This window comes from Poeciliopsis prolifica, unplaced genomic scaffold (assembly GCF_027474105.1).
Source record: "Poeciliopsis prolifica strain line A6 unplaced genomic scaffold, Auburn_PproV2 SCAFFOLD037, whole genome shotgun sequence".
Classification (NCBI taxonomy): domain Eukaryota; kingdom Metazoa; phylum Chordata; class Actinopteri; order Cyprinodontiformes; family Poeciliidae; genus Poeciliopsis; species Poeciliopsis prolifica.
The window spans coordinates 5,056,618-5,079,736 of NW_026562412.1; the positions used below are offsets into that span (position 1 = coordinate 5,056,618).

The window sequence follows — 23,119 nt, forward strand, 5'->3', positions numbered from 1 at the left end:
AAGGAGAATTGCAGCGTTTTCATAACTACCAGTGAAATCTTAATGTGAATTATTTCTGAGTTAGTAAAAATGGAATCTCTTTATAATGTGTGAAGTCATGGGAAAGTCAGGAAATTAACAGAGATTTCAGACTTACACAGAAATATTTCATATTAAAGATAAGCTATTATGCAAAATTCATATTTCCCATGTTTTTATACCCCATTTGGGTCTAAATGGCTCCTAATAACAGTCCAAAAGTTGGTTTGGGCTGTTTTTAAAACATAGTGTTTTAAAAACGTACTTTCCCTGGAAACAGCAATAAAACAAATCACTTCATTTTATTGCTTTGGGCCAATAAAATTGGTTTATAAGAAGTTAAAGTGTTTTGGTGTCTGGAAAATCAGCAGTTTCAAAAACCTCCTAATTGTTGAGTCTCACTAAGCTGTTACCTCAGCGAAGTCTTGCCCGTCACCTAGCAACCCAAGCTGAGCTCCAGCATGTTTGATCAGCAGCTTTTATTGCTGTATGTGCTGTACAATGGCTGCTGGAAACATAACAGGTGTTTTGCTGTTGATTTACCATCCAGAAACCACTTGCTGCATTCTTGTTGGTTGTACAGGAGGCTCCACTTCTGCTTTTCAAAGATGTATGGCTGTATAATTGCAGATCTGTTAGCAACCATTTTCACGTGTAAATGTTGAGTTCCAGCAGCTTATTTGGATTTAAAGTGACAAGACGTCCTAAAACAGCTCATTCTGTTTTGTTGTGAATGTTCTAAACTCTGTGTGCTGATGAATAAATATCTCTGCATAAAGGAAATAGATCTATTTTTTCACAAGTTAATATGCACAAAATCTATGCAATTATTAAGTGAAAAGGAAAAAAACTTCCACTGCCCCTTTAAACTCAGTGCAGCGTAGAACATCTTGAACATCTTATGTCTTCATAGGACCTAATAACTTGGTTTTATTTCTCTTTTTTCAAGCAAACTGAGAGCTCAAGGATGAAGACATTTATTTACTTCTGGGTGATTTTCTGAAGAGGACACAGCATTAAAAGTGTAAATCAGTTCAGAGAGGCTGTAAGTTCATTTTAGACATATAGCAGCATGAACATCCTGACTGCCAGGGAACTGTTTGTCCTGAGTGGGACACCACCAGTAACAGGATACGTCCCAGTACATACACTTCAAATAACCCTGATGCACATCATGTGTCTAAAATTAACTTGATTTTTTTTAAGGAAACTTCTCACTGAACTGTACTCACAGTTTGTGTTTAAAATAGCAGCAGCAGGCTGACATCACCAACCAGATTGGTTACTGTTTTTGGAAGAATCATGATTCAACATGGTGTATTATAAGAGTAGAAGATTAAGAAACACCAGACTCAACAGTTATGACACGTATTCAACTGAATTCAACGTATTCAAGTTTTTTTATATATAATTAAGTAAGTAAGTAACGTTTATTTATTTCTGTAAGTTAGTAAGTAAGTAAAGTTTATTCATATTTTTCACAGATATAAAATCACAAAGCGCTGTACAATATGAATCAACCTTAAAATCATACAAAACATAAAACCAACATAAAAAAACACAATAAAACCAAGAGATAAAAGCCTGGTAAGATAAAAATGTTTTTTGGCTTCTTTTTAAAAATCTCCACAGAGTCAGCAAAACGGAGCTGCAAGGGCAAACTGTTCCACCGCCACCGACTGAAAGGCCCGGTCCACTTCAGCTTTTAACCGTGTTCATGGAATAACCAAAGATTTTAGAACGAAGACCATGAGCAGCAGAATATTTTGTTAAAAGCAGACAAAGATCATGAGGAGCCTGGCCATGTAATGTCAGCACAAGAACTTTAAAATTAATTATAAAATCAACTGGGAGCCAGTAGAGAATAGGAGATATGACAGAATTTACTGGATTTGGTGAGAAGTCTGCGTTCTGTATAGATTGCAAATGTGAAATTGAGGCTTTATCCAGGCACTATAGTAAAAAGGACATTATAGTAGTCTAGACCAGATGATACAAAAGCATGAATAATTTTCTCAAGGTCAACGCTGGCAACCAATTGTCTGATTTTAGAAATGTTTCTTAAATGAAAGAAACAAGAACGGGAAACAGCCTTAATATGTGACCTACTGATGAATCAAATGTGACTCCTAGATTCTTTACCGTTGATTTTACTAACCGGCAGAAGGATGCAACTGTCTGCCTGATATTGTTGTGTAAGTGACTGGGAGCAATAATCACCGTTTCTGTCAGAAAGTTACCGGAGAGCCAATGACTGATACAAACATGGTCATAATCGTTGTTAAGACCGATAACGATGCTGTTTGTTGACTGAAAAAACAGGAGTTAGAAATGAACATTTATGCTACATTTACTGATTTTAGTGAATTCTTCTTTCAAAACAAGGTAATTCCAGACGTCCAGAAAATCAACATACATTGACTTAAAAAATGCTTTGTTTGGGAAAATATATTTAAAAAGTACAGAGCTGTTTGACAGATAATAATATATTTCTCTCAATGCAGAAAAGGAAAACTATTAAATATATGTATTTATAATTTATGAATTTGACTAACTCCAGAGGACAAATCACTCAAGCAGACAGCAATGAAACATAAACCTGATTGAATTATTATAAATATGTGTTTAAGGTTTAATAAGGCTATCAAATTTACACTTATTTTATGAAACTTTATGTAATAATGTTTGAAAAAGAGTAAAAAAAAGTTTGGACTCATCTGCTTTGAAAGGTGAAAGTTCTCCTTTCATTTCAATACATTTTTTATTCATTTATGAAGATGTAAACACCAGATAGATAACCGAAATGCCACAACTCGTCATGAATGATGTCAAATGAGATGAAATAATTGCAACCTTTTTATTCTGTTAGTGACATGTAAAATCTGTTAAGAAAAAATTTTAATCTTTAAAATATTTCAGATATGTAGAAATGCTTTATAACAGCAATAAAACAATCACAAACATGCAGCCTTTCCTAATAATACACTCACATAATACAGTCATGTGATAAATAACCTATTACATTTTTTGTATTGTAAAGGCACATTGATGCTTTTGATTGTGCTTCTTTTTTTAAAGAATTTTTTTACTGAATAGCTGAGAAACATGTCCAGTTTGAATGGTGGCGCATAGAGTGTGGTATGTTGTTGCCATGGATGCATGTTTGTGTATATAAACAGTAAGACGTAAAATATCTCCAAATTCAATGAGCAAACTGAACAATAGTTAAAGTTCAGTAGATAACTGTAATATTGGAGCTCAGTACTTGGTATACCATGCTGTGTGACAAAGTTGTCAAATCAAACTCTGAATATAACTAGATGTCTATTTTTTATGATCTAGTTTGTTGGATTTTTATTCATTATCACACTGCTTTTATTTAGGTTTTATAACATTTTTAATATCACGTTAGATGTTTTTAATTAACTTTTAATTTGTCTGATTGCACATAGGAACAAAAGAAATGAGAATAATTCACATCAACCTTAATATGCCATCCTTACATTAAAACATGGTAGTGGCAGGATCATGTTGTGGGTATACTTCTCTTCAGAAGAGACAGGACAGTTGGTTAATAATAATAGCAAGGAGCTAAATGCATAAAAGCATTACCTCCTCAGCATGACATGAAATGTTAATCATCCCTTCATTAAGGTCAGGTGTGTGGCAGAACATGCAAAACCATGGCCTAGTCAAAGTCCTGACCTAAATCCAACAGAGAATATTTGGTAAGACCTGGAAATGGATGTTCACAGATGCTCTCCACCTATCCAGGAGAATATTTCTGTCTCTAGATGTGCGAAGGAAGAAGTCTAACCCCCAATCTTTTATTTATTTAACAAGGAATAGTGCATGCTAACTAACATGGTATATTAAAGCAACCATGTGTGCCAGATTTACCTACAAGGACTAATTTTTATCTGTTGATTATAGAAAACTAAAGAAAAACAATTGAGATGCACATTGAAGGACATACGTAACACATAATTTACAGAAAATTACAAGAAACGGTTTACAGTGGTACAAATTAGCAATTATAAAAATAGCTAGTTAGCTCGTTCATTTGTAGTTGATTCATAGGGGCTTCATAAAAATGTATGTCACACTTTTCAGATTTATAAAGCACTTTGTGTTTATATATAAAATCCCATTAAAACACGAATATTCGTGCCAAGATGTGAAAGTTTAATGACTAGCTAAATAGACCGATCTTAATTTTGAAAATATTACAGTACAGGAAGTGACGTCACCACAGACTATCTTCCACTCTCCCGTTTTTTTTAATTCTCCGCATTAAACCTGCTTTTCTGACAAATGGATTGGTGCTTTTCCTCCCTCCTGTGGAGTTTTATTCTGTGTTTGCTCCTCCACGTCGTGTGTTTTGTTTTCGGCGACGCAGACTTCACTCTCCGGCTAGCTAGCTTAGTAGGACACAAACCAGGTGAGACGCTGGGAACGCTGGGAGCTGTGGGAGGCTTGCGCCTGTTTTGGGCCGACGCAACAAATGTTGAAGATAAAAACTGTTTCGCAAAACCAGGATAGCCAATAAAATCGGTATTTTTCAGAGTAACAAATGCACAGTTGTCACGTCCGTTACAACTTCTCTTCTGTCCCTGTTCTGCTGACGGTTAAACAGGAAGTGGTCCCTTCAAAATAAAGTCATGGCGACTCAAAAAATAGGAAATTAACCATGGTTAAAACCAATTAAGAGTCTAAGCTATTGTTGTAATCAACCAGATTCTGCAAAATGTTTTTATATTTAATATTTAACTGTTGTCAGGTTCTGTATAAACATTGATAAGATGCGTAAACTGTTACTTTTTGTTATTGTTTATGTTTTTAATTGTAATGCTCACTATTTCCAAAAACCTTTAAAAAATTATTTCTAAGAGACAAAGTTAAAACACGAAATTAAATCTTGTTTCCTAAAGATGAAAAAAAATGGGCCCAAACACTGAATCCTGAGGAACTCCACTGAGTATATTAATTTATTTACTAGAGCTGTTGATTTTCCGTTATAAATTCTAAAATAAAACTTAAATATTGAAAAATGTGAACATGACTACAGATCCACCTTTCTCTTTTGAATTTCTTACATAAATAATAGACTGAGATATAGCAAATAGTTTAAATTTGATTCTTTCTGAATTAAAATGTTATATTTTCCAGGCAAATGTTTTGTTGTTTTTCCCAGAATCCAGGCTGAGAGGACTGGTGGTCTGGGTGACCGGAGCCTCCAGTGGGATTGGAGAAGAACTGGCCTATCAGCTGGCGAAGTGCGGGTCTCGACTCATCCTGTCCGCTCGCCGTGAAGACCAACTGAACCGAGTTAAACAAAAATGTCTGGGTGAGTCATCTGGTTTTCAAATGACTTTCCTAAACATCCAAGAATTTACATTTAAACTCAAATAACACAAGTTTGTTTTTTATGTCTTCTTCAAGAGATCTCCAGCCTCAAAGACGAAGACATTCTTGTTCTTCCTCTTGATTTGTTGGACAGGAAGTCGCATGAGGAAAAAACAAAAACTGTGATTGAATACTTTGGATATGTAAGATCATCACATTTTTTGCATCCAAAGGACAAAAGTGTAGTTATCTCCTTCCCAACCAAGAAACTAGTTGAGAATACAAATATTTTACAAGAGGGGTAAGACATTTAAAATTATTTAAAACAAAAAAGCATGTAATAAATCTAAGGAAAGGTTTTAAAAGCATCTATAACAAGATATATTTACAGTTCTGCAAAATAAATCTATTTTGATACGACAGAAAAACTACATCATAGTGCAAAAAGTTGTGGTCCAAGGACTGACACCTGAGGAACATCCTTCAGTATGAATACCTGTACCTACTGGAATACTTAAATGTAAAGCAGTTTATGTGGAGTTTTTAATGTTATTTAACCAAATAGAGACGTAATGACAAGTGCAGCATTCGGCTTCTATGCACCACAAATCTGGAACAAACATCCAGGAAACTGCAAACCAGCCGAAACACTGAGTTATTTGTTATACAAACAAACTTGATTGGTTGATTGAGAGAGGACAGGGTCAGCTCCACTGTGTGTGTTTCTGACAATTAGATTTTAAAGTCTCGACGTTTCCCAAACCTCCTCCTCAGATTGACGTCCTGATCAACAACGGGGGCCGGAGCCAGCGCTCCCTGTTCCTGGAGACCAGCATCGAGGTTTACGAGGCCTTGATGGAGCTCAACTTCATCGGCACGGTGTCTCTGACCAAGCAGGTGCTGCCGCACATGACCCAGAGAGGCAGAGGGAGCGTGGTGACCGTCAGCAGCGTGGCCGGCCTGGCCGGGGCTCCCCTATCCACTGGATACTCTGCCAGCAAGCACGCGCTGCAGGTGACGGGATTTCAATCCGTCAAACTTTATTGGACGATAAATTGTCCCAGATGTTATCGCGATAATCAATAATATTGTTGGTTAGAGACCTTTTTCAAGTAAAAAAATAGTAATAGCAGCGTAATAATGCAAATTCTCATGTGACGTCACACTTCTGTGAACTTTGTAGCTGACAGCCATCTTGGTGGGCAGTTGCTATGACACAAGATGAGAATTAGCTCTCGCCTTGTTCCTATCGAACCTCACATCTCTTACTCAGTCACACCTTCTGAGTTCTCTACCTGCCTCTGTGTAATACTAAGATAAATATCGATGAGATTTACTGCAGTACTAGTGATAATAATACCAAACTAGCAAAATTAGCTGAGCCAATGCAGCTTTTTTTTCCACAACATTTTAAATATTCAAAATAAATAGTGGAAATAACAATTAAAATAAACAAATAAGTCTCTGAAAACAAAATTGTCCTTAAAAAAAGGCTATTTCAGACAAAACCACCAGACTGAAGACTTTTCTCACCCAGTTTTTGGTAGAAAAGAGAAAACGCTACATCATGCAAGTGAAAATTATTGAGCTAATTTTAATTTATCATGCAATTAAGTGATTATTGGCTTGTCATGAATCTAAATTATAATTACCAGCGTAACTAGAAGCTGTTTTGTGGCTTATTGTCCACAGGGTTTCTTTAATTCTCTTCGAACTGAGCTGACAGACTTCCCGGGTATCCTCATCAGCATGGTGTGTCCGGGTCCGGTTCAGTCCGACATCGTCAACAACGCCTTCACCGAAGAACTAAACAAGGTAACACATTTTATTTCCTCTCTATGCCTCTAATTACTTGGCTGTTTCTGCTTTCTCTAACCGTTTTCCTCCCAAGCCTGTGGCCGTAGTCGGCAGCCAGGAGCACAAGATGTCGACGAGTCGCTGCGTGCGTTTGATGCTGGTGGGAATTGCAAACGGTGTGAAGGAAATGTGGATCGCCCAGCAGCCCTTCCTGATGTTTTACTACGCCTGGCAGTACACACCTACAGTGGCCTGGGCCATGACCAACCAGCTGGGCAGGAAAAGGGTGCAGAACTTCAAAGCTGGTGTGGTACGTTTGTTTTCAACACTGCAAAAACACAAAATCTAATTTTAGTCTAGTTTCTAGTGCAAATATCTTAGCATATGTGAAATAAGACTAAACTAACTTAATGTTGAGGGATTTAAGAAACAAATAAATTGAAAAAAGAAATAATTTTTCCATGTGTTTACATTGTACCAACATTTTTATGGCTGTTGATTTTAACCTTACAAAAATGTACTTTAAGTTTTAACCTTAACTTTTTGTATGCATTTACACATAAAATATGTTTTGAAAAAAATAAATGTTTCATTTGAGATTTAAAAAATAAACTTGCTCAATGGAAGTGCGCCAATATGAAAAAACAAAACAAAAGCAAAAATATTTTTCCATTGCATTTCTCAAAACTGCAATGGAAAGACATTTTCACATCACGCGAGTCACATGACCAACAACCGATGTTGCAATCGGCGACAACCATGAAGAAGAAAACAGGAAGTGATATGGCTCGTTTTTTAAATTACTTATAATGTGAACAAACTTTTTCACGAGCGATTTTGATTCCTTGTCTTATTTAATGTAAACAACAGAATTGCATAATTGTGTTTTTCGACATTAGCGGAATATTGAGATTGTTTTGCACAGATTTGTGGTGGAGGAGCAGCGACAATGACGCACCTCCATCGGACACCTGCAGCTCAGGAGAGTTTGAGGCGTAACGGGAGGAAAATGGAAGACATCTACCAATCCAGGAATATTTTTCAACATTGAAGTCTGTGTATTTAAAGAAATGTCAGGGTCAAGCTTGTGGCCACGGAACAATTACTGGAAATTTAAAAATCTCTCATTCAGTTTTCATCCTTGAATGAGAACCATTCTGATTTTGTTTACCACTGTGCCAAACTGGAGCTGACAGGCGGCCCTTTCTGTTGCAGGATGCGGACTCCGCATACTTCACTAAACCAAAAACCTCCTGAAAGACGGCGCATCCTGAAGGGGAAGGACTCCGCCGCATTCCTGACGCTACCAGAAAGATTTAAGGGTGAAGGATAGCTCTTTTGAAAGCTCTGCGCTCCTTCCATCCCAGATGTAATTTCTCTTCTAGATAAAAATGTTTAACCTTGCCTGAAGACCATATAAGTAAGAATGATGTTGCACTTGTGGTGACCTTTCCGATGCACAATAAAATCAATTTTTGTAACCTGATAACGTTAAAAAACATTTTTTTTCCCCAACATTTTATTTCAAGTATGTACATTTACACATATATAAAAATCAGTATGTACAGAAATCTGTGGACACATTCCTTTGAACGCCTGTAAACAGCTGATTGTAAACAAAAACAATAGCACTGACATAAAGAGAGCAAGACATTCCCAAGGCACATCCTTGACATCCTGAACAGAACATTCAAATTATCGTCCCTTTTTTTGGTGACTTGGAGATGAAATCAGAAAAACGTGGAAAAAGTTCAATAAAACCAGATGTTTTCCTAAAAAGGAAGTGGATTTTCTTTTCAGTTCAAATAGACTGAAATGTGCTCTGCATCAAATGTTTCTGTAATGCAGCATTATGGAATAATAAATGCAAAATCTAATAAAATTCACATTTTGTGCTGATTATTTAGAAAAACTGTTTTTGAAATAATGTAACGTAATAAACGATTAATCTATTTTTTGTTCATACTAATGATTGTACTTCATAAAGCGATCATGTTGTAGATTCAATAACCATTTAAGTTGAAACTTTGGTCATTTAGTTTGCTTTTTATCCAGAACTTGCGGTATTAACCTGCAAGTAAAAACGATCCAATATGTATTTATTACATTTTGCGTTATTATATAATGCTGTTTTAAAGCTGCGGTATGTCCCTTTAACATTTGTTGGAACTGTCACTATATCATGAGATAATCTGTGAAAAGAAAAGATTGATCTCCACCTCATATCCGAGCTGCTGCTGAAGAAATGCTCCGCCTCCAACCTAAAACAACCAATCAGAGCCAGGAGGTGGGGCTTAGCACTGTCAGGCCACTTCCTATTGGCTGCTTCATGTGTTAACTGTGGAGAAATAATTTATCTTAACAGAGAAATTGTTTACCGCCTAGCATGCACAGCTCTCTTCTAGCTGCAGAGAGCAAGGTTGAGAGTGATTGACAGCATTAAGACCCGCCCCCTGGCTCTGATTGGTTGCCACTGGGAAAAGGTGGAGGAGCTTTTTAGATGATTTGTTTCATGACAGACAGCTTCAACAAATATGTCTATTTTTTATATAAAAGTTACGTACAGCAACTTTAAAGATGTTTTATTACATGTTAAATCCCAATTTTATGACATTATTATATAAAGTGGTGCTACAGTTCCTGTTAAAAATTATTAAAAACTTCTTAAAAATACATATATTTTTTTTACATATTTGTTAAAATTGTAACAATGTCATGACTTTATGAAACAGATAAAACAAAAAGAAAGAAATCAAGCTCCTATGCTAGACACAACCAATCAGAGCCAGGAGGCGGGTCTTAGCGCTGTCAATCAACCTCTGCTACAACTTTTTCCCATTAGCGTAGCATGTCGTGAATGCTACATCAGTTAGCAGGTTGGAAAAATGGTCTTCCTTTATGGTAAAATGCTTCTGAATACATGAGATTGATTGACAGCGCTATGACCCGCCTCCTGGCTCTGATTGGTTGTTTTCAGTCACCCAATCAGAGCTGCAATAGAAGCTCAGGGAGGAAGTGGAGGAGATTAACGTTTTCACCTGTTTTCTGTCTCATGACAACATAGTGACAGTTTCAACAAAAATGTAAAAAAATAATTTTTATAAAAGTTACATCCTGCAGCTTTAATTAGAAAGATGATGGGTGTCCAAACAGAAAACAATGCACAACCTCAACAGCTGACAAACAAACTGAGGTGTTTTCTTTTGAAACAAAGGCGCCCTGAGGGACTCCGGGTCAGAAGCAGGGGAAGTGGAGCGGGGCGGAGGAGTAGATGGGGTAACCCAGGGGCGGGTCGGCGGCCTGAACTGTCAAGTTTCGGAGCATGAACGGGTGAGCCTGGATGCTGTACCGCTCCTCATCGTCGTTGGTGGCGTACAGGAGTTCCCAGGAAAGGTTTGCCCACTGACCTCTGACCCCTTCTCCGTTCAGACGGCCGACCTGCACCAGCTGCTCCTGCAGGGACAGGACCCGACCCGTGTAGGTTCCCTGAGGATGGAAGACAGACAGCAGCTCTGAAAACTAAACCCACAATCACAATGTGTGCCAGAGCTGGGCGGCTACTAGATACATTTACTTCACTAACCTTGAAGAAAGGACTATTACTTTTACTTGAGTAATTTTATTATAAAGTATTTCTTTTGCTACTTGAGTAAAATTTCTGGATTTTTTTCCCCCACTGAATGAAAAATAAGTTTTAACCAAAAGTTGCAGTTTTTGTTTTAGTTTCATATGTTATTTTATCAAAAGAAACTGATTTGGAACATTTTCTTTTGCCTGATTTTTTAAATTTTGTGTTACCGATATGAATTATTGCTTTTAACTTGACGTAGCAGAGATGGTCAGGTTACCATTGTGAGGTCGTGTCCCAGGGAGAACAGGAAGGGCTTCTCCTGAAGGACGCTGTCGTGCCAGCCTCTTTCCGTCGCCAGGCCGATGTACCAGTCCCGTTCATATTCCTCTAAAGTGCTGAACAGTTCCTCTGGGGACTCCATGGGCCCCAGGCTGGCCTGGTCAAAGAGCAGCTTGAAGCTGAACCTGAGAAAAACAGACACACATCTCTGACACAGGCTGTAGAATCAAAACTTTGCTTTTTGAGGATATAATATTTGAGAAAATCCTTATTTGGTATTAATAGTTCAGGGCGGCCATCTTGTTCTGGCTTCTATTTATTTGAACTTTGAATTCAGGTACAATTTTTATTTTTTTATAATGAGACTGAAGTCATAATATTACAAGAATATAGTTGCAATATTAGGTGAATTAAGCAGTAACTTTATGAAAACTCCAATACGAAAAACTAAATCAAAATGAGGAAAGTTGACCATCTTGTCAAGTTACACTTTGGTATAAAACTTTTAGAAACATGAAAATATGTCACCATCTAACTTTTATCAGCTGCAGGACTTTGAAATGATTAAGCAAAATATTTTGAAGAAAAAAACCCACTTGGATTTAGCTGGTCTTATCAGAACTTGCTAATTCTTGCTGAAACAACTTATTTCTCTTCATTTTGAAGAGAAATCGTCAGGCTGCAGATTTGTTATAATCTTCTTTTTTCGGAAGAGAAAAAAAATCGAGAAAGAAAAATTAAATCACATATTGAATCTGGCAGGTGGATAAAATGGTATACTTTATTTTGAAGCCAAATCTTCCAGCCCTATTCTGGTCCCATTAAAACCAGTTGAAATCAGGAGCTTCTACCTGAAGGCCTGCAGTGTGAGCTGGTAAAGTTCTTTGCTTGAAGACAGCCAGTCCAGTCCCTCCGTCCACGGCACGTCTCCGCAGTACAGCCTGTAGATGTAACTGGGGCTGGTGAACGCCGACTCCGCCCCCACAGAGATGAGGCAGGACAGCGCCACCTTCACGTGAAGCTCCTTCAAAACCTCGTCCTCCTTCAGGGCTTTGGTCATGTCCTCCAGGGGTTCCCCCTGCGCCGCCAGCCCGAAGCGCCCCAGGCTGAAGCGAAACCATTCCTCCGGGAACAACGGCCTGAGCGACAGCAGGCGGGACGGGAGCAGCGGCGCCGTCCTCCAAACCGGAGGCAGGTTGAACGCCTCCGACTGCGGGCAGCTGAAGTTCAGGTGAGGGCTCTCCCTGAGCACCTCCGAGTTCCGGCCTCTGTCCACCGCCGGCATGCCGATGCTGAGCCCCAGAGGCTGCAGCGGCTGCAGCGCGGACAGCGCCATGTTCTCAAACAGGCTGTCCATCTCTACGGAGCCGGGCAGCGATGCGCCGGTCTGCGGCGCCGCGTGTCCCCGCTGCGCCTCCGCCGTCACCAACGCCACGGTCCGCCGGGCCGGCTGAGGCCCGAACAGGTCGTCCTCGTCCGACCAGTCCCCGAACGACGTCAAGCTGGAGCTGTCCTGTCTGAACCTGAGAGAGGACATGTTGGACTCCACCACGACAGCCTCGGATGGCGGGTTACATGTGGTCTGGGCCAACTGGGAGGACTGGGACTTCACGCCTCCGACGGTCGACCCGACCTCGCTGCTCCACAGCAAACCTTTCTGCCTCTGCACACAGTGGCGCAGCAGCAGCCAGGTCAGCGCCTTCATGAAGTCCTCCTGCAGTTTCCTCAGGTTGTCGTGGGAGTCGATGATGCCGGAGAGGACGTTCCTGGCGTCAGAGTAGACCCGGACCGCCAGGGCGGCGCAGGGCGTCAGCGCGTTGCCCCAGTGCAGGTTGAAGCCCTGGGTGAAGCCGAGCCGCTCCGGGCGCTCGAAGGCGGCCTCGAACACCTCGTCCACGCGGCGGGCCTCCACCGTGTGGCAGGACGTCTCCTGCAGCTCCAAACCCTGCAGCAAAGACAAACTCATCTGACCTTCAATTTCAATTCAATGCATGAAAAAACAGGAAATCTTACCAAGTATTTTGAGTAATTTCAAGTGCAAATATCTTAGACAAAATGTTGCTTTCAGAAAGATATGTAATCTTGTTTTAAGTTAATTATTGATGATAAAGTGCAAATTCCACTGGCAGAATATTTAACTTTTGACATTTTTCCATTTTATAGATCAAATAATCTGCTAGTCGAACTTCTGCTTTTTTCATAATTGTTAAGGAATTATTGACTTAAAATAAGGTCATATATCTTGCTAAAAACGTGTTTTTGTCTTATTTCAAGTGAACTAAGATATTTTAACAAAAAAAAAGAACTAGAATTAAATACTTGGTGAGACTGAGTTTTTGCAGTGCAGCACCAATTCTCAGCCAGATTTAAGGCATTTAATGCAATACAATAATGTGAAAAAGCTTTTACAGTCAGTGTGTTATCACAGACATATTTGGACATGTGGATTCTTAAGGGCGTTTTCCCACCAGAAAGTTTATTAGACACTGGTTCCAAAACCATAAATCCCATTAAGCACCTTCTGCTATGCAATTATTAATTGTTTAATGGTCACCAGATCAGCCTCACACAGTCTTAAATCAAGCATATTATTGCATTCTTGGCAATCATTTTTTTATTTTCCAGTTTAAAAATGTATCTATTTATTTATTTACACCCATTAATGTATTTTTAATAATGTATATAACAATTTAAGTGGTTAAATGAAAAATGTGCAGAACGTGCCAAATTTTATGTGCCCGATTAATCGATTAATTGTCAAAATAATTGATTGATAAAATAACAGCTCTAATAAAATAGAGTCAAATTGAGCTCATAATGCAAATTAACTAAGGAAGAAAATTAACAATCTAAGGAAGCCCAGGTGAGCCACTTCTTGCCCACACCAATCACATGGCCACAGCGAAAAGGAATCATTCACTAAACACCTGCAGTGACCACAAGAATCAGAAAAACCTCTGCAGTACCTTAATATTAACGGTACAGTAGCCGTATCCTCTCTCCAGGATCATTATCCAAACCATACGGTCCTGGAAACGTCCCAGGAAATGCGAGCCCGGAGCGACAGAACCTACAAACAGAGAGTTCATCATGAGTTGTCTGAATTGTACGTATGAGGATGTGTGGCGTGTAATCCAAGGTCAAGAAGGGAGGAACACACAACATGCACTCAGCCTAAAAAACAAACCGTTTCATTTTTTATCAGCTGCTGCTCTATGTGGTTACATTACAGAGCAAACAATCGGATCAACAAACAGAAATCTACACAGGGTTGAAACAATTAATCGCATCAATCATGATTAATCACAATTAATCGATTATTGAAATTAATTAACTCAAAACCCAACATATTCTGAGCAGTAATTAAGCCAAAACTGCATAAAATATATATATATATTTTACATTTAAATGAAGTACACCTTTGTCTGGAAATATTATCATTTTTTACCCAAATCTCCTCAACTGACAGTTTCAGCTTCACCCAATTTATTAAATTTTAGGCAATAAAATATAAATTTTCCTGATTAACCAAACAATTTAATTGTTTAGTTGCACTTTTTAATGTATTACTAATATTATTAAAAAAGATTTTAAATGAAAAATATGTAAAACGTGGCAATATTTTAATCGATTAATCATCAGAATGATCAGTTACTGAGATAGTCGTTAGTTGTAGCCCTGGATCTGAACATTAGGCCTGATCTAACCCTTAGCTGTCCATCAGTCTCTCTTTTAGACAGTGCAGGACTTTGCACAGACATTTATTTCACCACGGCAGAGCAGCGAGGTTAAGGGAGCTTTTGTTTTACTATGACTAGTGCCTGCGTGGCTCAGGGATAATGTTGCGTCCCATAATGACATCTCAGAATAGTTCCAGCCGCCACATCATGATGGAAAGCGACAGACTGAGCAGATTCCTCTTCCTGCTCACTGCTCCATAGCCTCCAGTGTGAGCAAAGCTAAAGGAGCAGTACAAACCGCCGTCATTTAGCAACTCGCCTTTCTAAATAATACATCACCGCCACAGATTTAAAGCTCATCCGAAACAATAAGGTGACATTTTGTGATCACTTTTGAATGGGCAGAAATATCCTGTTTGTGTTTTTTCCTCATTTGGCCCGTTCTGATTGAGTGCAGAGCGTATCGCCGCAGCAGTGTAGCTCAGCCTCAGAGTATTATGCGGTTAATGTTGCGGAAACATTCAGATGTAATGAATACAGATCCGAGCGGTTTTTTTGGGTCACTTCACAGGAAACTCAGCGCGGTGATGTAAGCCCGCATTACCGCCAGTACTTGAAAAAGGCTGCTCACAACCGAGGTTCGTTTTGGTATTTTACCATGTGAGGGTCGCAAACAATCCCTGCTTAACCCAGAGGGGTGTTAGAACACTGAAATATCTAAGAAATTATTTTCTGAACTCTTTTGAACAGTTTTCTGTGCAACAGTGGACCGCAAATAAACAAGTTAAATTCCTTTTTTAAATAATAAAGTAAACATTTTATGACCTAAAATGCAATAACATAGTATTCCTTTATTGTTTTTGTCTTAAATGCAACATATGTATGTATTTTGTACAGTTTTATCCAAATTACCGCTCTGAATATGTTCATTATTTCAGCAAATGCCTGGTTTTTGAGTCTGTACTAAATTATTTTACAATTATTTCAATAATCAATTTATCATGATTAATTGTTTCATTAAAAAAACATTAAATAATTAATTCGGATTGTTTAATTGGGGTTTGTTGTTACATTTTCAGCTATGTAATTATTATTTGTATTCTGATGCAAATTACATTCTATGCATTAAATTTTGAATATGAAATAATTTTATAGGAAGAACAGAGAAAGGATGCACGACTCACTAACCGAGTGAACCGCTTGCAAAGGCCGTCCTTAGAGCAGAGGCCAAGCTTCCACTCATCTGCTGGTAGAAGACGGAGTCCGGACAGGGACAGGCCGTCCCCACCGGGCCCGGCCAACTGCGCTGCGGCCTGGGAAATCCCACCAGGAAGATGGGCAGGGTGAAAAGGGGCAGCAGGGGGGCAGAGAGCAGGGCAGAGAGGGTCACCACAGCCAGCACCAGAGGCCACAGCGAGGCGTTGAGAGCCAGGAGAGTCCCGGCCGACTGACGCCGCTGCTTCTTCTCTGTCCAGGACGTCACCAGGACAGTGAGGGTGAACTTCAGCTTGCCCAGGAACTGACCCAGTCTGTCCATCAGCAGTCCCACCTGGGTTACAAATTTAACACCATCAGGTCTGTAACATAAGCGTCTCCAAATAATCTGTTATTGCAGCAGCATAATCTCGCACTGAGACATCGAGAGGAAACGTTAATTTGTTGATTTATGTTGAGCTCACCAGAAGAAGCTGAACTCCAGTTCCTAAGGCGTCCCATCCAGGCAGGGTTTTACCTCCAGCTGCAAGCCGTACTAAGATCACCACCACCATCTGCAAAAGGGCGTCCTCTGAGCTCTGCCACACCTGAAAGGCAAGAACCACCTGTTTTCAATAACCTCATAATTATTAAAGTAGAGGGAGTGGAAATAGAAAACAGCTCGTTCTTTTTTCTTTGGCCTCTGAGAATCTGGAACAAATTATGAAAGAAATAATTCGAATGAGCTGCTGCTGGCCATGCCTCCAACTCAACGTTTACACTCAAACAAGAGAACGGCTCCAAACAGATGCACAATTATACAGCAGTATATCTTCAAAAAGCAGAAGTGGAGCCTCCTGCACAACCAACAACACTCCAAAAACATAAAATCTTACCAAGTATTTTTGGTCTAGTTTCTATTGTAAATATTTTTGCCACACTTAAAATAAGACAAAACTAACCTTTTCCTACAATGTTACGGAATTATTGAACTAAACTCAAATATCTTGGTGAAGAGGTATTTGCAAGTTAGTTTAATCTAATTTCAAGTGTGCTAAGATATTTTCATTAGAAACTAGTCAAAAATTACTTGGTCAGATTTTGCATTTTTGCAGTAAAGAAAGCAGTAAGCAGTTTCAGAACAATTTCAAAACACTTGTCTTTTCCAGCAGCCATTGTACAGCAGTAAAACCAGCTGACCAAACATTCTGGAACTCCGCTGTGGTTTCTAGGTAACAGGGCAGTGTCTGCGTGTTTGCGACGTTACACTCGGAAAGTTTTGAAACAACAAATTTTCCAGGTGCAAAAAAACAATTTATTTCCAGAAAAATACTTTTTTTAAATCACTTTGGTTGTTTTTTTAAGCAGCATGGATGTATAAATCTCCCTTTTCAGCTGTGAACGTACCGCTCTAAAGGCTCGCGTCAATCCCATGCTGACGGTGACACTGTGGAGCGACTGCAGAGATTCGTCCATAGACAGAAACGCAACCATTGCAAACGGAGAAACTGAAGTGGGACACAGAGGTTCTGGTCAGTCGCATCTCCATGTAAATGTTAAGCATAAGAAAATGAAAAGCATGCAGCCAGACGCTCACCAAGATAAAGTAGGACTCTTCGGATTGCAGCTGCTATGTGCAACCCTTTGCTCTTTTGCTTGAAGCTCTGAACGTTGGACATTCCTTTGGGGTACAGGGGATTCAGGAACATCCCTGCAACTACATAAGCTCCCTGGATCTCTCTTAGAGCCCAGCAGAGAGAGAAAAGTATGATGAGGAGGTAGCTAACTGGACCCCGAGGTCCTGTAACCAAGACCTGGGACTGAGCTGAGCCAATGAAGTGATGCAACAGTCCAGCCTCTGCCGTGGCCGCCGCCAGCAGGCTGGAAAACAGGAGCAGCTCCCGGCAGCCGAGGCTCCAACCGAAGGAAGTGAGAGGGAAAGATGGCGACCCCCCGCTGTGAACTCTGTGGTCCCTAAAGGAGGTTCTCTGGCGCCTGCAGAGCGTGGCAACCTGGCTCAGGTCCAGGCTCAGCAGAAACCCGGCAGAGGTGGAGAAGAGGACAACGCCCAACGATGACGGGATGAAGTAATTGCAAACAGCGACGCCAAAGGACACGGCGCACATAAAGAGCAACCTGAGGGACACGAGACAGAGACAGACCGGCTCTCACATCAGTTCACTGGGACAAATAAACAAAACTGACTAAATGAGTTCAGTAAAATACAAATTAAACTGTTGCCTTTAAATGGCAATAAACAGATTTTATCATTTTAAACACTGCAAAAACACAAAAATGTCTTGTAAGTGAAAGAATCTGCCAGAGGAACTAGTACTTTTTTATTAACATTAACAAATTATTTACTTAAAACAAGCTAGTACAACTTGCTGAAAAGTTTTATCTTATTTCAAATGTGCTAAGATATTAGCATTAAAACCTAAACCACAGATAATTAACAAGATTTTGTGTTTTTTCAATAGTTTCAATAGTTCAACACCATCTTGTTTGTATTACAGCTTCCATTAATTAGGACTTTCAATTCTCTTTGGCGGAAGTATCACGATTTTATTAGTTTTTTAATTACCAGAATAAAGTCGTAACATTATAAGGATAAAGTCACAATATTCTGATAATGAAGTAGTAATTTTATAACAAAAAATTAAAAGAAGGAATGTTATGCTTTGATACAAGTTTTTACAGATAATACTTAGTGGAGATAATTGATCTACCAGGTGTGAAAAACAGAAGTGGAGCCTCCTGCACAACCACCAATTGCAGTCCAATTAAATAACAAACTGATTGGTTTTATAAAAGTTAACGACAATGTGATAATAGATTAGCTGACATAATAAGTTATAGCAAAGAATAACAACACGTGTTCTCTATGTGACAAACGGTTGTAGGTCATTGTGGAGGATTATTGATCAGGATTTACCTGATGTTGCTGGACATGGGTGAGCCTCCCAGGCCAAACACCAGAACCTGCTCCATTCCCCAGAGGAGCAAGGCGTCGAGCGGCGGCAGAACCCCCAGCGCCCAGAGCAGCGGCAGGAAGACAAAAACCACATGCAGCGTCTGGCTGGCCAGCTGGAGCTCAGGAACAGCGTGAGAAAACCTGCACAAAATGTTAGCATCACTGTGACTGAAGCGATTAATCAGATTGATCGATTATTGAAGTAACTTAAATGATCAGTTGTTAACAGTCTCAAAAAATAGGACACTTGCTGAAAAAAGTAATTAAGTTAAAACTGCACAAAATAAATATAGATTTTGCATTAAGACAAAGAAAACATGTCTTTAACTTTTATATTAAAAAAAAGTTTTCAAGATTTTGTAAAAACTCTTACCATGTTTTAACAGTATAGTGAACCAACTCATCCCTGAGCTACTATTGCTGGTTGAAGAAAACAACTAATCAGAGCCAGGAGGAGGGTCTTAGTGCTGTCAATCAATTTCGTGAAAGTGCTGCTACATGTCCTAATGGCACAGAAACAACTTAAAGTTCCGGAAAAAACATTTTTCCACCATCATCGGTGGCTATGCTAAATAGCATTAGCATTCATAATGGGCTCTGCTATGAAGAAGACGTTGCAGCGTAGCGAAGAAAATCTGTGTGGGGTGGGGGGTGAACAACACATACACAAGGATGATTCATGATTGACAGCGCTAAGACCCTACTCCAAATTTATATATGCCAATTTTTTTTATTAATTTAATTGATCAATCATCAGAATAATCGATAAGTCGATTATTTTGATTAACTGATTGATCTGATAATTTTTCCCAATTAATTGTCAGAATAATCAATTAAGCTGATCATTTCTTCATCTGAAAAATTGTTGGAATAATTTATGAACTGGATAAAAAATACATTTTGTCTGATTAATCTATTATTCATCAGAATAATAATTTAGTTGATTATTCTGATGAATTGATGTTAATTGATCAGAATAATTAACAAATTAATCTGATCATTTTTCCCCCCCATTTAATTTTTAGAATAATGAAGTAATCAGAATAATTGATCAATCTGAATTAATATATTTTCTAAATTCAATTAATCGCCTGATTAATTGATTAATTGAATAAAAATTGGAGTTGGAGGTTTGGCGTTTCCTGAAAACAGAAGACGGTGCGTTGTTGCTCACCTGTCAGCCAAATCCACGGCGATGAAGATAAAAACGTAGAGCGGCCGGGTGAGCGGCGTGATCTCGTAAGTGTCCTGTGCTTGGAAAGTCGCCGTCTCTGCGGCCGTATTTACAATGAGGGAGTACTCGGCTACGCACAGAGTCACCCAGCTGAGAACAAACACGACCAGGGAGGCGCCGGTGCTGCCGTACAGAGCCGTCAGTCGGCCCAGGAACACGTACCACGTCCCCAAGCCGCACAGAACTCCAGCTAGGACCGTGTGCAGAACCACATTCAGGCCGAACCGCTTCCCCGGAGCGATGAATCGGACCGTCTCCGGGCTGATGCATTGGGTGAACTCCACCTCCTCCTCATCAACCAGGTTGTTGGGTGCGTCTAGTCTCTCCACTACTGTGCCGCTCCTCCGTGCAGCGTGCAGCGCCAGCGCCTGAACACCTGCCGCAGCTGCAAACATGAGAATGCCAGAGAGAACGGCGGCATAAAGCTCCTGGAGCAGCTGCAGCTGGCAGAGAAGCGTGCCGATGCCGCCGAACAGCCATGGCGTCAGGAACAAAACCGCTTGGTTGACGTATACATAAGGAGGGGCACAGTAGCCTAGCTTGAAGCGGGGACCCCCCAACACGGTTTGGGGGAAGCGCTTCCAGAAGAACTCTTGCTTGTACTCGTTAAGAAGGGGCACATCTGGCCCCATTCTGACCATTCCAGAAAGGGTGGCAGGTCATCTCCACGGAAACGGAGGAGGCTTCGCTGTCATCATCTCGGCCATGTGGGACGACTCACCTGGAAAACAAGAAACACTTCAGTCACATTACAGACTAGAGGACAGGAGAGAACCCAAACATGTGCTAGAGTAGCACAACTTCAACATATTTTACTCAAGTAAAAAGCAGCCAAGAAATTACTGAAGTACGAGTAAATAGTATTAAAAAAACTAAAAAATAAACTAAATAGTACTAAAAAAACTAAAAATACTCCTAGTAGCAAATTTTTTCAAAAGTGGAATTGAGTAATTACTTAATTACAATTACCACTTGACTAATTAGTTAAAGAGAACTAAAACAGACTGTTTAAACTTCACTAAACGGGTTAAGGAGAAAAAAAACTGGATGGTCTGAAGGCCTCAACATTTTTCATTTCATTTGGAAATTAAGGTTGCAGAACTTCAAGCTCAAAGTTAGAGCAGGAGTCTAACGAGAAACAGTAGTGCACTTTTGAGTTTCAATCTGCTGGCAAGCTTCATGGAAATACTGGTTTTATTCTCCAGTAGGTTTTGGTGCCTGTCCACACTGCCAAAGATCCTCCATGCCACGCCGCATTGATGCAGTAACCGCATAAATGACTTCTTAAGTGTTAAATGATTAAAAATGTTGGTTTATTTGTTTAATATAATGTTGCAATTCTATTTAAACTATAATGGGCAAAATAACAAAATACAGCGTGAAATAAGTCAATATATTAGTTTAATAAATTAGCTTTTCACTGATAATATATTGAAATACACCTGTACAGGTAATATAAGCTAATCGGGACTGTTCATTATTACCATGCTGCTAGTGTTTAGAGGATTTAGATCACAACCGAAAGCTAAATCACAAAACGTTTCTCATGTTCTAAATTTTTAAAATCAATCTAGAAAGATGAATCTAAAAGGTGTGTGAACCTGGTTTGTATCTAACGTTTCTGAGCAAAAATAGCAACAGCTGCTGAGAGACCAGAGCAAAACAGAGCAACAGAGTGCCCTGATGGGAGTCAGCCTGCTTTCATTTATTACAAATGAAACAACCCGGTGACACCAAGCCAGGTTGGTTATTTCAGATGAAGTGGTCTCAAAAGACTGAACCTTTGCTAGCTCTGTGGCTGAAATAACGGAGGCAGGCAGCGCCTCAATCCGCTAACTTCTCACACTAATAGCTAAAACACAGAAGGTTTTGAGCAATGAAAGATCAACTTACTATCGGGAGGATAAGGACCAACGGCAAAGACCACGTAGTGATATTTTCCACAAGATAATTATGAGGTTTGAGACGAAAAACAGCCTGCAGTTCCCAGTATTAACATTAGCTGCTGGCTAGCCATAGCACAGCTAACCGACAGCGGCATGATACGCTGTCAGACTTTGACCAATCACAGAGCAGCTTACAGGAAGGCGAGAACTCTGATTGGTGTAGGAGTTTTAATCCCGCCCACAGAGCTCTGCCCGTTTATCAACCAAACACAATAAAGAATCACAAATAAGTTTGATTTCAGCTATGAAATACATTAAAAACACTTCATACAACTAGAAATATATATAGGTCCTAAAAATATATATGTTCTAAAATACAATAAATTTTCAAAGGACAATAAATTTTACATTTCGTTCATTTTCCATTCACATTTAAAGTAATGAAAACAAAACATAGATTGTCAACTTTTCTTTTTTAATAATTAATTGAAATAGAACAAAAGTGCTGACATACAACAAATTTACAAATACAGTATTAAAAAGGTGTGAAGTCTTCATATAGGAGGGTATAAGAAAGTTTTTTTTCTAAGTTTGATTTAAAAAGTGCTTTACATGATGGAACTAGTCAAAAATGTATGTAGACATTTTAAAGTGTACAGTCACAAAATTTTATTAAATAAAAAAAACTAAATATTTTCAGATTTTTTTTTTTTATCCCTTCATAAAAGTTTCTTGACGTTGCAATTGTGATGGTGATGTTGTATGAAGGATCTCCAGTAGCAGTCAGTTCTGCAGCGAAACTGAAAAAGCCTCTGACTGAAGAAAGCTGTTTGAGCTCACAAACGCACATTTAAACCTTTTGGAAATCTTTCCCATAACGACTGAAGCTGTTATAACTGCAAAGAGTGAACAAAAAAATCACATTAAACCCAATTCACGTGTGTCGGGATGAAGAAACACACTTCTAGTGATACTTAATCACTAGAATGAGAACCAGTGAACAGTGACATTATGCTCCCTGATTCAGTCTGAATATTCACGTTTGTGTGAAGGAATATCACCAATCAAGAAAAAGGCTTAGACTTAGACTTAGACTTGACTTTATTGATCCCTTGGGAAGACTCCCTCAGGAAATTATAG

At 39.3% G+C, this 23,119-nt stretch overlaps 2 protein-coding genes across 2 annotated transcripts; one reads left to right on the forward strand and one right to left on the reverse strand.

Moving 5' to 3' along the window:
* Window positions 1–4,264: 4,264 nt before the first annotated feature.
* On the forward strand, window positions 4,265–9,047 carry dhrs7 (dehydrogenase/reductase (SDR family) member 7). Its single transcript, XM_055053239.1, has 7 exons — window positions 4,265–4,459; window positions 5,213–5,365; window positions 5,461–5,567; window positions 6,139–6,378; window positions 7,057–7,179; window positions 7,256–7,471; window positions 8,377–9,047. Exons 1-7 carry the CDS (start codon window positions 4,333–4,335, stop codon window positions 8,416–8,418), a joined length of 1,008 nt encoding a protein of 335 aa, XP_054909214.1. The 5' UTR covers window positions 4,265–4,332; the 3' UTR covers window positions 8,419–9,047.
* On the reverse strand, window positions 8,648–22,118 carry pcnx4 (pecanex 4). The gene is made up of 11 exons (XM_055053231.1): window positions 21,987–22,118; window positions 20,034–20,814; window positions 18,821–19,000; window positions 17,483–18,021; window positions 17,293–17,393; window positions 16,371–16,493; window positions 15,880–16,240; window positions 13,978–14,081; window positions 11,863–12,956; window positions 11,010–11,196; window positions 8,648–10,647 (listed from the first exon to the last, which is right to left on the reverse strand). Exons 2-11 carry the CDS (start codon window positions 20,732–20,734, stop codon window positions 10,396–10,398), a joined length of 3,642 nt encoding a protein of 1,213 aa, XP_054909206.1. The 5' UTR covers window positions 20,735–20,814; window positions 21,987–22,118; the 3' UTR covers window positions 8,648–10,395.
* Window positions 22,119–23,119: the final 1,001 nt, after the last annotated feature.

Coding starts and splice junctions, on each gene's coding strand:
- dhrs7 (XM_055053239.1), top strand. CDS start 4,333: ATGGATTGGTGCTTTTCCTCCCTCCTGTGGAGTTTTATTCTGTGTTTG. Junction 6,379..7,056: donor CCAGCAAGCACGCGCTGCAG/GTGACGGGATTT, acceptor TATTGTCCACAG/GGTTTCTTTAATTCTCTTCG. Junction 7,180..7,255: donor TCACCGAAGAACTAAACAAG/GTAACACATTTT, acceptor TTTCCTCCCAAG/CCTGTGGCCGTAGTCGGCAG.
- pcnx4 (XM_055053231.1), bottom strand. CDS start 20,734: ATGGTCAGAATGGGGCCAGATGTGCCCCTTCTTAACGAGTACAAGCAA. Junction 19,001..20,033: donor GCCGTGGATTTGGCTGACAG/GTGAGCAACAAC, acceptor CATTTTGTGCAG/GTTTTCTCACGCTGTTCCTG. Junction 14,082..15,879: donor CTTTGCAAGCGGTTCACTCG/GTTAGTGAGTCG, acceptor CTCTGTTTGTAG/GTTCTGTCGCTCCGGGCTCG.